We start from the raw sequence: 13,822 nt of genomic DNA, 5'->3' as shown, positions 1-13,822 counted from the left end.
TATGTTGAGTTAGAAATAATTTGAACGAAACATAACTATAGGTTGATTTTGTTCAAGTGGTTTCTGCTGAGGGCAGCAATGTTTGGTTATCGTGGTGGGGTGTATGTTCGAGTGCTTTTGCATTTGTAATGAAGCATTTTCTGTGGTTGATTTTTGCCTATGCTTTCTTTTGGTTACAAAGCATCTTAAAAGCTGATTAATGTGGTGGCCAAAGTTAATGGCATTAGTGTGCACGACCTCATGTTCTCCATTTTTTTTTTCCTGGTGGAGGGATTTTTTTCTAAATAGTCCATACGTCTATTAATCGCGCTTTGATACATGAGAGGGTTATAGGTGATTTTTCGGATATTCATTCTTCAAACCTCGATGTATACCGAAGTGTCCACATCTTAGGTTGGTGAATAGGGTGGATGTTCTTCTCCCTGCCACTCAAAATAATGATCTCAGAGGGTTTGAGAGTACTGACATCCGGGATTAAGATTTTAACAAGGGAGGGGGGGGGGGGGGGGGTTATGCATCGAGGTATGAAGCGCATGTATCCATTTTACACATCATTCGTCCAACGAAAAATAAAAAGTATAAAATAAGTAAATATTATATGCATTCTTCCACAAAAATAAAAAACTAAAGAAAGACATAACAAACATTAGTAAATAAGCATAAATGCAAACAAATGGAAACATACTTTTTTTTTTTAAAGAAAAAAAATAACCGAATCTAAAAAAAGGGGTGTCGGACCCACTAATGTGCTCCCTAGTGGAGTCGTCAAGTTATGGATATGAGATTTTCGTTTCCAAATATCTTTTCCACTTTGGGGTTTGGAGTCACCACCAATCTTTTTGCAAAATGGTGTAAATGGTCACCCGTGATGTATTTTTTGAAAAATCATTTTTTGGTATCTAGTAACTCATACGGATAGTATCTATTGGTCCAACCTTGGATTTAGGTAAAGTGGTACATATTAGGAAGTAGGGAAGGTCTTAAGCACCCTACCTCTTCCATTGTTAATGGTAATATCGGATTCAGTTGATTTTAAAAAGAAAAGTCGGAAAGATCCGATGTGTGCCCTCGAGGGCAAAGGACTTTGATTTTGGTTTAAACCGTTGAGGGCCTCCTTATTGAAAAAGGAGGTTCTTTTTTATGATTCAAACTTTTCGTGGTGTGTGCATAAGTGTAAAAAAAAATGAAGAAATAGAATAGGAGAAATGGAGAGGAGAGAAAGGAGATTATTTGTTTTTTTTATTTTTGTTTAAAACCCACATTGATCTTCTTGAACTTCAAGAGATGTGCTTCCTTAATTTTTCTTGATTTACTTGAGAGATAGTAGAGAGTTTAGAGTGAGTAATGAGTTGAGAATAGAGAAAGTTGAGAGTGAGGGTATTTTTTTCATTGGTTGATTGTGTTGAGAATGAAAGGGATTTTACAAGATTTTAAAAGTTATTTTTAGGGGTAAAATGGGATGAAGTGAAGAAGATGAATAAAATGGTTTAAGGTTTGTGAGAGGGGTGTGTGTAAATTAAAGGTGGTAGGAGGGCAGTTGTGGAAGGGGGTTTAAATGGGTTGTTTGTGACCCAAATGGGTTGGATCCTTCAATCCATTTGGGTGGAGTATTAGGTGAGATGAAGAGGAGTGGTGTTTGATTGAAAGAATTGAGGTATAAGTGAGTGATTTGTTGATTGAGTGTTAAGTAAGTTGAATGGAGTGAGTTTAGGTTAGAAGAATGGATTGTGTAATGGATTAATTGGTTAAGTTTTGGGAGGATGAGGGATGTGGTGACATGTGTCCCAAAGATATGGGGATGGAATGTTTAGATGGATTGATTGCAGAGAATGAGTATTTGATTGGAGAAGAGGGGTGTGAGTTTGATTTGTAAAGATGGGTTTGTAGGGAATGATGAAGATAGGTTAGAAAAATATATAGGTTGAGATATGGGTAAATGATTTTTTAGAGAAAGGCGATGAGAGTAGGTAGTTGGATGATGGAGGTGAGTTGAGGTGATGACATATGCCCTAACTTGATGATCTTAGGTGATTGGTTGTGCTTTTAAGGCTTGAGTTGAGAATTAGGCTTAGGTAGAATGATTGGGTACTTGGTCGAATATGTAAGGTGATAGGTTGAGTCCAATGGGCTTGGGTGAGATGGTTGGGCTTATGTATAGTAATGGGTTGAGTTGAATTGGGTTGGGTTTGAGAAGTGTAGAGGAGTGGTGAGGTAGGTTTTTGGTCTATGGACCTTGTGGGAAGGGTTTTAGGCCATTTATTGAAAGAAAACAATAAAAGATATTAGATTTTTGAAGGTTTTAGGCTTTGGGGCACATTCCAATTTTTATAGATTTCGGGACATTTTGTATCAAGGGCCCTCCAAATTTAGGTGTCTACAACGTCTATATATTCAAAAGTAAGTGAATATCATTCTCCATTAGTTGTTCATAATCAAAGATTATTAGAAATGATCACAATCGTTGTTAGAAATCCTAACTATTAGAAGAAGATGATAAAATGGTAGTTTAGGTATTTCAAAGACATTATACACGTGAGGACTATTAAGAAAAGAAAAGTTTACTAAATGGACTATAAGAGACCAGCCAAAACTTGGGGATTATTTAGAAAAAAATCCCTCTGTTAGGTCCTTTAAGTAATTTACCTTTTTTTTAACGTGTCTTTTGTTGTATCAACACCATAAATCATATTTTGGAAAAAACATTCCATTTGTGAAAAGGCTATTGGGTGGGTGAGCGAGCTCAAAACCCATTGTCTTATCCCAAGTTCATGGGTAAAAGATGTTTTTTTTCCTTTGTTGGGTTACAAAATATTTTGATGGAAAATTTCGATTTTGACTCGTGAACCAATGAATATTTTGGAAAGTGTGATGAACATATTCCAATTTGTCTCAAAATATTTCAGTCAAGATAATACTGAATTTTTTTTCCTATCAACAAAACATTGCCCCAAGTCAAGATTTTAATCATTGTTTTAGGGTAGAAGTGCAGATAAGACTTTTTTAAGCTTGAGTGTGGAGTGAACCAATTAAATGAGGGACTTTTTTTCTAAATAATCTCTAAGGTTTGGATAGTCTCTTAATAGTTTATTTAGTAAACTTTTCTTTTCTTAACAGTTTTTTTTATTTTATATTCTTATAAAGTCTTTGAAATACCCAAACTACCATTTTATCATCTTCTTCACATTGTTAAGTTTCGCAATGACGATTGCATTCATCTCTGAAGATCTTGGATCATAACTGATGAATGGAAAATGATATAATCTTACATTTGAACAGCTATATGCATTTTTATTTATTTATTTCAATGTTTCATTAAGAAAAATGAAGATTGAAGTTGAGACTGTAATTTTTTTTTATGATTACATTGTAATTATTGATTTATGCATTTTGGATATTTTAAGGAGATTTATCAAGTATCAAAGTTAAAAAAACAAAAAAATTTGGTTCACATTTTTTATTGTCTAGTTCAACATTTTTATTATTGAACTCAACACTTAGTGCCAAGTTCATCACTTTTTATTGTCTAATTCAACATTTTATTATTTAGTATCGAGTTCACTACTTTCTACTGTGTAATTCAACATTTAATTACTTGAGTTCGACAATAATAAAATGGTGAACTAGACAATAAAAAGTGATGAATTTGACACTTTAAACGTGAATCAGATTTTTCATTTCTTTTCATTTTTTTTTAATTCAAATAATTGGATAAATCTCCTCGAAACACCTAAAATGCATAAATCATAGTTGCAATTAAAAAAATATATAGTTTAATCATAAAAATTAATTTAAATCTTAATCCAGCTCTTCATTTTTTTTAATGAAGCATTGAAATAAATAAATAAAATACATCTATATATTAAAAAATAAATGAATGTCATTCTCCATTAGTTGTTCGTGATCAAAAGATAGTAAAAAATGATCGCAATTACTATTAAAAAATCAAATTATTTGAAGAAGATGATAAAGTGATAGTTTGAATATTTCAAAGACATTATACACGTGAGTTAAGATTCAAGGACTATTAAGAAAAGAAAACTTTACTAAATAGATTATAAGAGACTACTTGAGGATTATTTAGAAAAAAATCTTTCTGTTAGGGTTCTTTAAGTAATTTTTCCTTTCTCCTTTTTTTTTTTTTTTTTTTAAAGTGCCTCTTTGCCGTACCCACCTTAGGGTGGAAGTGCAGATAAGACGTTTTTTAAGCTTGAGTGTGAGTGAGTTGGATCCGACACCCCCCGCTTAGTAAGCCAATGAGATGGCTGTACGGGCAAATGTCCTCTCCAATGAGCAAATTTCTTAGATAAATGAGGGTTGAAATGTCCCTCTCCAATGATCCATAAAGTGGCAAATTTCTTAAGAGAAAGTTGTTGTAGTATTTGCAATTCTAATGATCTCTTGACCTCCAAATTTATGATCTTTTTGTTTACAACCAATCAATCCACTTTACGAACATGTGGAGCAACTCAACTCATTTTACACCAATAACAATCCTCAACCATACCTCTTAATTAGAGTTTTAGCATAAAAGCTATTGACCAAATTTGAGAGCGCTTCCACAAGGCAAATTATTTGGAGATTTCCAAAAATCAAAACTAAAATCTATTTATAAAAATTTAACTTACAATTGAAAAAATCTCAACTCTTCGTTTCGACCATTAAATTAAGGTCGAACTTCCCATCTAGTCAATAATTTTGAAATTACTGACTCTTCTGATGATCACAATCATAGTTAGAAAAACTAGTCGTTCATTTGGATTGCCCATTAAAATGTTATTGGTATGGACCCCTATAATCTGACCACAAATAGGAAAAATATGGACTAAACTCGAACATAATTAGGACATGTCAATGAGTCCAATCAGAGCCAATGGAATCAGATTTCAAATCCAACAAGTACTTAATCTTAATCAATATTCAGACCCTATACATGAGAGTGCAATTATAGTATAAATTTTGTTGGAATATTTTATTTAAATCTGGATTTTCATAATAAGTTGTCGGATCAGATATCAATCCAAATCTTGAGACACAATAAGGAACCAATCCAATACATAATAAATTTCTTATTGGATCAGTACCAATCGGATCCATTGATGGGTCAATGGCCCCACCATTTGCTAAGTCAGAAATTTGACAAAAAGGTCATATGTGCTAGAATGGACCGAAACATTATTTTAAAAGAAAAAGTCAGTAAATCACAAAGACAAAAACCATTGACAATCACACTTATCATTTCATGTATATCTATAGAAATACACAACATCTTCAGACTAAAAAAAGAACCCATAGTAGCAACACACCAAGACTGACTAAGTACCAAGCTGAAAAGGTTTTAAAAATAAAAACAAAAAAACAAAAACAAAATTGTAGCACTGCTTTATCGGTAGCTGCGGTAGTTAGGGCTGTACATGCAGCTCTCCGCATACTTCACCAGATTCTCGGGGCGCGGAAGACGGGTAGCCAAACCTACCAAACCAGAATAGATCAGCTGATTGGATTACACATCTTGTTTCAACTGAACTTTTTAGAAAATAGGACTCACCGAGTTCATATGCTTTAGCAGCTACATCAGCAGCAATATGTGCTGATATCTTTCTGATATTAGAGAATGGTGGGTAAATCATTCCATTACTAAAGTTCTCCTGTGTCACCTGTGCTGCCAAAGCTTCGGCTGTTCAATGGAAAAAAAAAGGTACATTAAGTTATTACTCAACTAATACAATAAGGGTGAAGGCATGGTTTTGATCCCGGGTTTGTCATATTTAACACAGGTATACCCCCGCCATGGATTAATCTGAAGACGTGATAATGTACTGGGTGTGCCTAGCTAAGATATTGGGTCTAACAAAACGTATTATATACCCTATGAAAATGGACTGAAAAAGGCTTAAATATAATATGTGAGCCTAACTAACATCCATCAAGTGATCAAAGACCCACAACCTATAAGATAGATCTACACAGTATGTATATATTGCATGTTGCACTGCGAGTTGTGAGCAAGTTTCATTCAATCACTTACAGGCTGCAAGAAGCATGTCATCATGCACGCGAATAGCACCCGAGATTATCAAACCCAGACCAAATCCAGGGAAAATGTAAGCATTATTTGCCTGAATTAACAAGAAGGGAAAAGAATATTAAAGTGCAAAAATCAGTTATTGGTGTCACACAATCATACAATCTTGGGTAAGAAGAAAGTGTTCATTTATATATTTATTTACAAAAAAAGAAAGGGAAAAGAACAAGTCAAACCTGGCCAGGCATGAACACTTTCCCGTTACACTCAACAGGGTCAAATGGGCTCCCACTAGCAAAAATTGCACGCCCCTGAAAAATATTGGAAATAAGTTACATTCCTACCTGTTCAGATTATTAAAATGATGCATTTTGAGCAAACTAACAAATGGGAGAAAATAGATACTGTTTTGTTTATATACCTTACTCCATGTGTATGCTTCTTCAGCTGTACACTCAGATTGCGAGGTCGGGTTTGATAAAGCAAAGATAATAGGTTTCTGCATATCATCCGTTTATGTCAGAATAAAATTATCCTACTTGGAAGTATACATAATATAGATAGTGTTCCGTAGACAACATTCTAGACAACGTTTTGTCTTATTTGGCAAAAAAGTTTCGTAATGGACTGATTTTTTGTGAGGATGTGGTTACAAACTAGCGGTAAAATGAACTGTCCACAATTCTTCAACATGTAAAACTGGGGCTAGCAATTTCAGAATGGGCTGATTTTTTGTGAGGATGATCCCCTCACCATAGAGGTCATCCTCACAAAAATCAGCCCATTCTAAAACTTTTTGCCCATATAGGACAAAACATGTTGTCTAGAACGATGTCTATATATATATATATATATATATATATATATATAGAGAGAGAGAGAGAGAGAGAGAGGAGAGAGAGATGGAGAGAGGGAGGGAGGGAAGGAGTACCTCATTAAAGGAGGCCATGGCCTCAACCACCTCCTTTGTAAATGTTCTTCCAACTCCAGATGAACCAATCAATACTGTCGGTTTGATTGCCTGGGATGCTCAAACAGAATTGATGTTAAGAAACCCGTCATTATAACACATTTTTGTGCACCAGCAGTGCGTGTGTGTGTGTGTGTGTGAGGGAGAGAGAGAGAGAGAGAGATTTCCCACACCTTCACGGCATCTAAGAGATTGTTAACAGGTTCATGCTCATGAGCCCAAGGCTTCTTGAAGTGTTGGAGCGACTCTTTGCGAGAGCTGACAATCAATCCCTGCAACAGATTTTAGCATACATTTTGATTAATGTGTAAACAAGAACAAATAAGGAGGGAATGCTAAGGACATCTTTGCTCCGTCACTGAGGAGTGAGTGGAGAACTTAAGATTTTTAGTACCTTTGAATCTACAAGCCAAATCTTCTTGCGAGTCTCTTGCAATGGAGCTTTAGTCTGCACCAAGATAGCAATACCACTCTCATGACTTAATAATAGTCATTTTAACATAAAAAAATTCTTATTATTGATGAATAAAAGGACAAAATACATCAATATATAGCTAGAATGTCAATACCTGTTTTGACATCTCAAGAGCTATGAGTTCAGCTATACCTGTCCCAGCCTGCAAGCACCAAGAAACAGAAGTGATGAACAAATAATAAAATTGAAACTATATAGATATAGCATGAGATTAAAACACACCATTCAAAACATTACAAAAGTATGTTTCAAATAATTACCTCAACAGTACAAAGAATTATAACACATTCAAATAGAAATCTATACAAAATAGAGAGTTTCTATTGGCAACCCAACGTTTACTGTTTCTCAACCATTGACTTACATATTTTTTTGTTTTAATTGAAGTACAATAAGTAAAAGTTAGGGTGCCAATATCGGCTCTCTTATTTCTTATCTCCTTTCCCATGTGTTCTTTTTTCCTCTTTTTTTTTTTTTTTTTTTTTTTTTTTTTTTCAAATGTGGAAAGAGGAAAATGAAATAGCGACCATGAAAAGCAAAGCAGAATATAGGATCACCTCTCCAGCACCAAGGAATAAGAATGTGTGCTCAGCTAAGGTCCCACCAACTAACTTCAGTGCTGCAACAAGCCCTGCAAGGACCACTGACGCTGTCCCCTACAATAAAATGTCAAAAACCCACTGATTAGTGATTAGAGGTATGCTTCCTGAAGAAACCAAAATTCAACATCATGAACAAATGCTTGCCCAACAAGTTACCTGTATATCATCATTGAAGACGAGATGAGTTGTGCGGTATTTTGCAAGAAGCTCAAAGGCATTGTGGTTTGCAAAGTCTTCAAACTGGAGAATTTGGTTTAAAAGATTCAAAAATCATCGCAACCACAAAGGAAAAAAAAAAAAAACCCTTAAATCCTGGGACTCATAAAAATTTACTAATGAACCTGAGAAGATTGGTTTTGATGACTAACCTGTATGAGGACTTTCTCCCCATAGTTCTGTTTAACTGCACGCATGAACTCATGAAGAAGTTCAGCGTATTCCTAAAGTCCGAAATTTTCAAAAAAAACAAAAAACAAAAAACACTTTCAGTATTACAGAAAAATAACATAATCTACGATCCTGTATGAAAGCTTAGAAAATTTTCCTTGGAAATTTGTGCTCAATATTCTTTTTAAAAAGAAATTTCTAATATGCAGTTTTTTCCAAAATAGTAGAAACTACCTCTTAAATAAGAATAAAAATAAAAGTCTAAGCTTCCATAGATGGAATAAAATTAAGAATGCTACACTAATAAAGTTACAAGACCTGGCCAGTTGCCCTTCTCTGCCTTAACCCAATGTAGAACTCATCCTTCAACAACTGCTCATTGTTTGTCCCCACATCGATGGTTATAGGCAAGCACTGTAAATGATAACCAATAACTCAGCAACTTTCTTCAAATAACAACAAAATTGATGGTATCTCAGGTTTCCAATGTTGGCCAAATTAGGTGCATTGGCCAAGCCATCTCTACTACAGAATTAATACTTGAAAAGTCATGAGTAAACTTCTGATCAATTTTAACTTCATAGTTCTAGATTGGTGTTTCTAAGAAACTAATCAATCAAGTAAAACGGGTACCATCAATTATGGAAATGCTTACGGATGATGGACGAATGCCTCCAAGTGCGGTATAGAGAGCAAGTTTCCCTACAGGTATTCCCATCCCCTGTGAATAATAATTCAGAAATCGCCATCAATCAATCAGCAATACAAACTGTTACTTGAAATATTTATGGGCATGAATTCAATCAGAAATCAATCCATGATTTGTTACCTGGCAACCAAGATCCCCAAGCCCCAAAATTCGCTCACCATCAGTGACCACAATAACTTGGATACTCTTCTCAGGCCAGTTTTTCAATACTTCAAGAATCCTCCCCCTACAAATTAGAGAATAAGTAACTACTAATGCACTGTAACGAGAGAGAGAAAAAAAATATAATCAACTTGTCATACTTCTCCTTCAAACTAATGTAAAGACCCTGAGGGCGCCTGAAGATGCTTCCATATTTCTGACAAGCTTCACCAACAGTAGGAGTGTACACAACTGGGAGCAATTCCTCAACATTGTTAACGAGAACCTTGTAGAACAGCCTTTCATTCCTCTCCTGTATACCAGGGAAAAAAACACCAGAAAACAATTAAGTTAGGTAGACATCCAATAATCAAATTCCACTAAAATGGGATCAGTTTCTGTAAATGGGGATACCTGAAGATCCATCATTGCCACATATCTTTGCAATGGAACTTGATATTGGCGGAGATTGCGCATAATTTTCTTATCCTGGTGAGCAGAATTGTGGAAAGAGTTAACAAGAATTATCCATGTTTGTGAGAGATGTATTGAATCTACTTGGTAATTAATTATCACAAGGGATCTACTGTACACTTTATACACACATAAGGAGTCATTGGAAATTTTGGTATTTCATGTATCTCGAGGATAATTCCCAACCGTTGGATTTTGTGTTTATAACAATAAGGTGTTATCCATGAAATCCAACCGTCAAGATAAATTTTAGGGATATGTGATGGATTCTCGAGATACATATCTTGCCTCATAGTTGGATTTCATGTTTACATGGTTGGGATAGTGAACGAATATATGGGTTCATTTCCCACGAGTCTACCAAATCCCCACCCATATATATATATATATATATATATATATATAGGGTCGGGTTCCGTAGACACATAAAGCTACCCATAAAGCTACAATGCTTTTGTCTTATATGATTAAAAAGGTTCGGAATGCACTGATTTTTTGTGAGGATGATCTCTGTGGTGAGGGGATCATCCTTGCAAAAAATCATTACATTCAAAAACTTCTAACCCCATCAAAAGTGATTTACAAAAATTGGACGATCTAAAATTTTTCAACTTGTAAAGATGGGGCTAGAAGTTTCATAATGGGCTGATTTTTGGCAAGGATAATCTCCTCACCATAGAGATCATCCTCACAAAAAATCAGCCCATTCCAAACATTTTTGCCCATATAAGACAAAACACGTTGTAGCTTTATAAATAGCTTTATGTGTATACGGATCCTAATCCATATATATATGGGTCCCGTTCGGCACCCAACACTTTGCTCAACATGTTTTGTCCTACATGGGTTAGAAGTTTTAGAATAAGCTGATTTTTGGTGAGGATGATCTCTATGGTGAGGAGATCATCCTCACCAAAAATCAGCCCATTCCAAAACTTCTAACCCCATCACAAATGATTTACAAAAAATGGACGGTCCACAAATTTTCAACTTGTAAACATGGAGTTAGAAGTTTTGGAATGGGCTGATTTTTGGTGAGGATGATCTCCTCACCACAGAAATCATCCTCACCAAAAATCAGTCCATTCCAAAACTTCTAACCCATGTAGGACAAAACATGTTGGGCAAATTGTTGGGTAAAATGTTGGGTGCTTAGCATATCCCATATATATATATATATATATATAGGTTAGCGTTCAATGGCTAACATTTTGGCAAAACATTTTTCAAAACATGAGTTAGAAGTTTTGGAATGGGCTGATTTTTGGTGAGGATGATCTCTACGGTGAGGAGATCATCCTCACCAAAAATCAGTCCATTCCAAAACTTCTAACCCATGTTTACAAGTTGAAAAATCATGGACCATTCCATTTTTTGTAAACTCTTTTTGATGGGGTTAGAAGTTTTGGAATGGGCTGATTTTTGGTGATGATGATCTCCTCACCATAGAGATCATCCTCACAAAAAATCAGCCCATTTCAAAACTTCTAACTCATGTTTTGAAAAATGTTTTGCCAAAAAGTTAGCCAGTATATATATATATATATATATATAGAGAGAGAGAGAGAGAAGAGAGAGAGAGGATCCCGTTTGGCAGCCAAAATTGTCTTATATGGGTTAGAAGTTTCGGAATTGGTTGATTTTTTGTGAGGATGATCTCACCATAGAGATCATCCCATCATCCTCACAAAAAATCAGCCCATTCCAAAACTTTTAACCCCATCAAAAGTGGTTTACAAATTAAAGGTCCACGATTCTTCAACTTGTAAACTAGGGTTAGAAGTTTCGGAATGGGCTGAGTTTTTGTGAAAATTTTGGCTCCTATATGTATATGTATATGTATATATATACATGGGGGTCAGTCATTGAATCCTGAGAGGCAGTTCCAATTCCTATTTGTACTTGAATAAAAAGAGTACACTTTTAACTTCATCAGTATATTTTTTATTCCTTTAGAGATTTGATTAATGCAGCTTAAAGTCACTTATTAAACCCTGGGCCATTCTATTGGAATTCTAGTGTAGTTGACAACTAGATCTGAGTTATTTGAGAGAACTCGTTTTAGGATATGGGAGAATGAAATCAAATGAAAGAAACAAGGGTTCCACCGGTTCTGAAGGTTAAGAAAGTGATCACTCTCATCTCATCGGAGGACATTAGCCTTGCCGAACCACACAAATCTTGTTTCAGGATCACAATCTGGTTCTAGTTAAATGATCAAACAAAATGGTCTGAATTACAAAGCTATGCCATTTAAATTCAACCTGAAGATCTTGAGAAACGACAGCTGGAGGAAGAAGACCTCGCATGTAATGCGCATCTCTCTCCTTTTCAGTGAAGGCAAGCCCTTTGTTGTGGTGTGGATCCCTCAACAATGTATACCCACTACATCACAAGAGAAAAAATTTCACCTTCTGAATAATATAATGAACTTGTAAGCTACAAAGCAATGATTCAAGTGACGGTTTATTCCACAAAAAATATATAAATACCCATTTTACAAGAACATCGCAATTCCACTGTTGGATCTCGACTCAGATCAACCCAATGAATCAAACTTAAACTCTGATTGAAATTATGGGCCACTAAGCGAAATATATTGGCTTCTCAGAAACAAATGATTATAAAAGTAAAAAAAGAAATATTGGTAAAATATTGAAAAATTTTAAAATCTCTTATAAATCAAGAACTCCTACCAACCAAACTTCTAGCTGAAAACCAAGAAACCCTTTAAATATGCTTTTTCAGACACACTGAATGATAGAAAGAATTAAAATACCTCAGAGAACATCAGATCGCATAATTAAATCAATTTAATAAAAAAAACAACAACAACAAATGAGAAAAATTAAAGAAAAAACATAAATAAAATTAGCTTAAAGAAAAGAAACCCAAACGAAACGGGGAAAATTAAAAAGAACAACCATCATCGAAAACCCATTAACTATAACAAAAAATAAAGAACAAAACAAGATGAAATTGAAAACCCATTGAATTTAACAGAAAATCAAGAATAAAACAATAAGAACTTGATCTCTACTACTACTCTCTCACCTCGCAACGGAGATGGTCCATGGGGTCATGAGCTGATCTTCAGATGCCTGATCCTCACCGTACGCGTCCTCGACTCCACCACCGACAGTTGATTTTGGGTCCATGTCCAGCACAGAAGCGCCATTTTGGATCTCCTTGAAAGTACTCTCCATCACAACCCCAACCTTTCTCTCACCTCCTCGACCGTTCGAATTCACAGCCAAAACCACCACAGATGAAGCTTTTCTCTGCGAATGAGAGAAGCTAGAAGGAATACTCGTAGAAGAGCTTTTCTGCTTAAACCAATCAACAAAAACCCCCCTTTTTTATACCCCAAATATCAAAGTAATATCACGATTTCAAACGTCAAAGACCCGAAAATAATGCCCATTAAATAAACAAAAAATTGAATCCACCAGCCAAATATTAAAGATTATCTTTTGGGAAAATGGGGGTGTTTAGAATTAAGAATTATAAAATGGGTTTAGTTTTAATTACCAGGAAACTGGTTCGATTCAATGAAATCATGGTGATGAGTTTTGTGGGTCAGAATTAAACCAGAGTTTCTCTCCCTTGTTTTGTCTCTGTTCGGCGAAACCTGTAGAAAGAGAAAGAAAACTACAGAAAAAGAGAGCGAGAGCGAGAAAGAGAGAGAGACTCTTAAGTCGCCTCTCAAGCTCTCCTTCGGTTTCTCTCTCTCTCTTTCTCTGTACGTGTTTCTAAGAGACACCTCTTATATATATATATATATATATATAAGGAGGAAAATGACAATTGCATGTTACTTGGCAATTTCTCTGATCTGTGCTGGACAATATAAGGTAGATGTCTTCCTCGAGTCTACACTATTATGAATTATCCTCGAGATGCTCATTCTTAGATCTCTAGATCATACAACGGAATGGATCTTATGAGCGAATCAGCTGATTCTCGAAGGTTGATGTCATCCTGTCACTGTGGAAGGAGAATGTGTTCCTTGGATCTACACTGCATATTTTTCATCGATATC

General features: G+C 35.1%; 1 protein-coding gene across 3 annotated transcripts; it reads right to left on the bottom strand.

Annotated features, from left to right (window-relative positions):
• Window positions 1-5,216: 5,216 nt before the first annotated feature.
• Window positions 5,217-13,537, bottom strand: LOC147397185 (NADP-dependent malic enzyme). 3 transcript variants are annotated; one of them, XM_086452692.1, is made up of 20 exons: window positions 13,312-13,537; window positions 12,835-13,109; window positions 12,045-12,165; window positions 9,721-9,795; window positions 9,468-9,619; window positions 9,286-9,391; window positions 9,112-9,177; window positions 8,775-8,870; window positions 8,438-8,509; window positions 8,226-8,309; window positions 8,025-8,123; window positions 7,562-7,609; window positions 7,387-7,440; window positions 7,166-7,264; window positions 6,954-7,043; window positions 6,444-6,521; window positions 6,259-6,333; window positions 6,026-6,116; window positions 5,546-5,674; window positions 5,217-5,469 (listed from the first exon to the last, which is right to left on the bottom strand). In XM_086452692.1, the coding sequence occupies exons 1-20, from the start codon at window positions 13,339-13,341 to the stop codon at window positions 5,381-5,383; spliced, it is 1,929 nt and encodes a 642-aa protein (XP_086308818.1). In that variant the 5' UTR covers window positions 13,342-13,537; the 3' UTR covers window positions 5,217-5,380. The 3 variants fall into 3 exon arrangements, with proteins under 3 accessions (XP_086308818.1, XP_086308819.1, XP_086308820.1); XM_086452693.1 differs by having other exon boundaries at window positions 12,835-13,106; XM_086452694.1 differs by having other exon boundaries at window positions 12,835-13,061.
• Window positions 13,538-13,822: the final 285 nt, after the last annotated feature.

Source organism: Akebia trifoliata, chromosome 8 (assembly GCF_017979445.1).
Source record: "Akebia trifoliata isolate Shusen 1 chromosome 8, ASM1797944v1, whole genome shotgun sequence".
In the NCBI taxonomy this organism is placed as follows: Eukaryota; Viridiplantae; Streptophyta; class Magnoliopsida; order Ranunculales; family Lardizabalaceae; genus Akebia; species Akebia trifoliata.
This window is presented reverse-complemented; position numbering and strand designations above follow the sequence as displayed.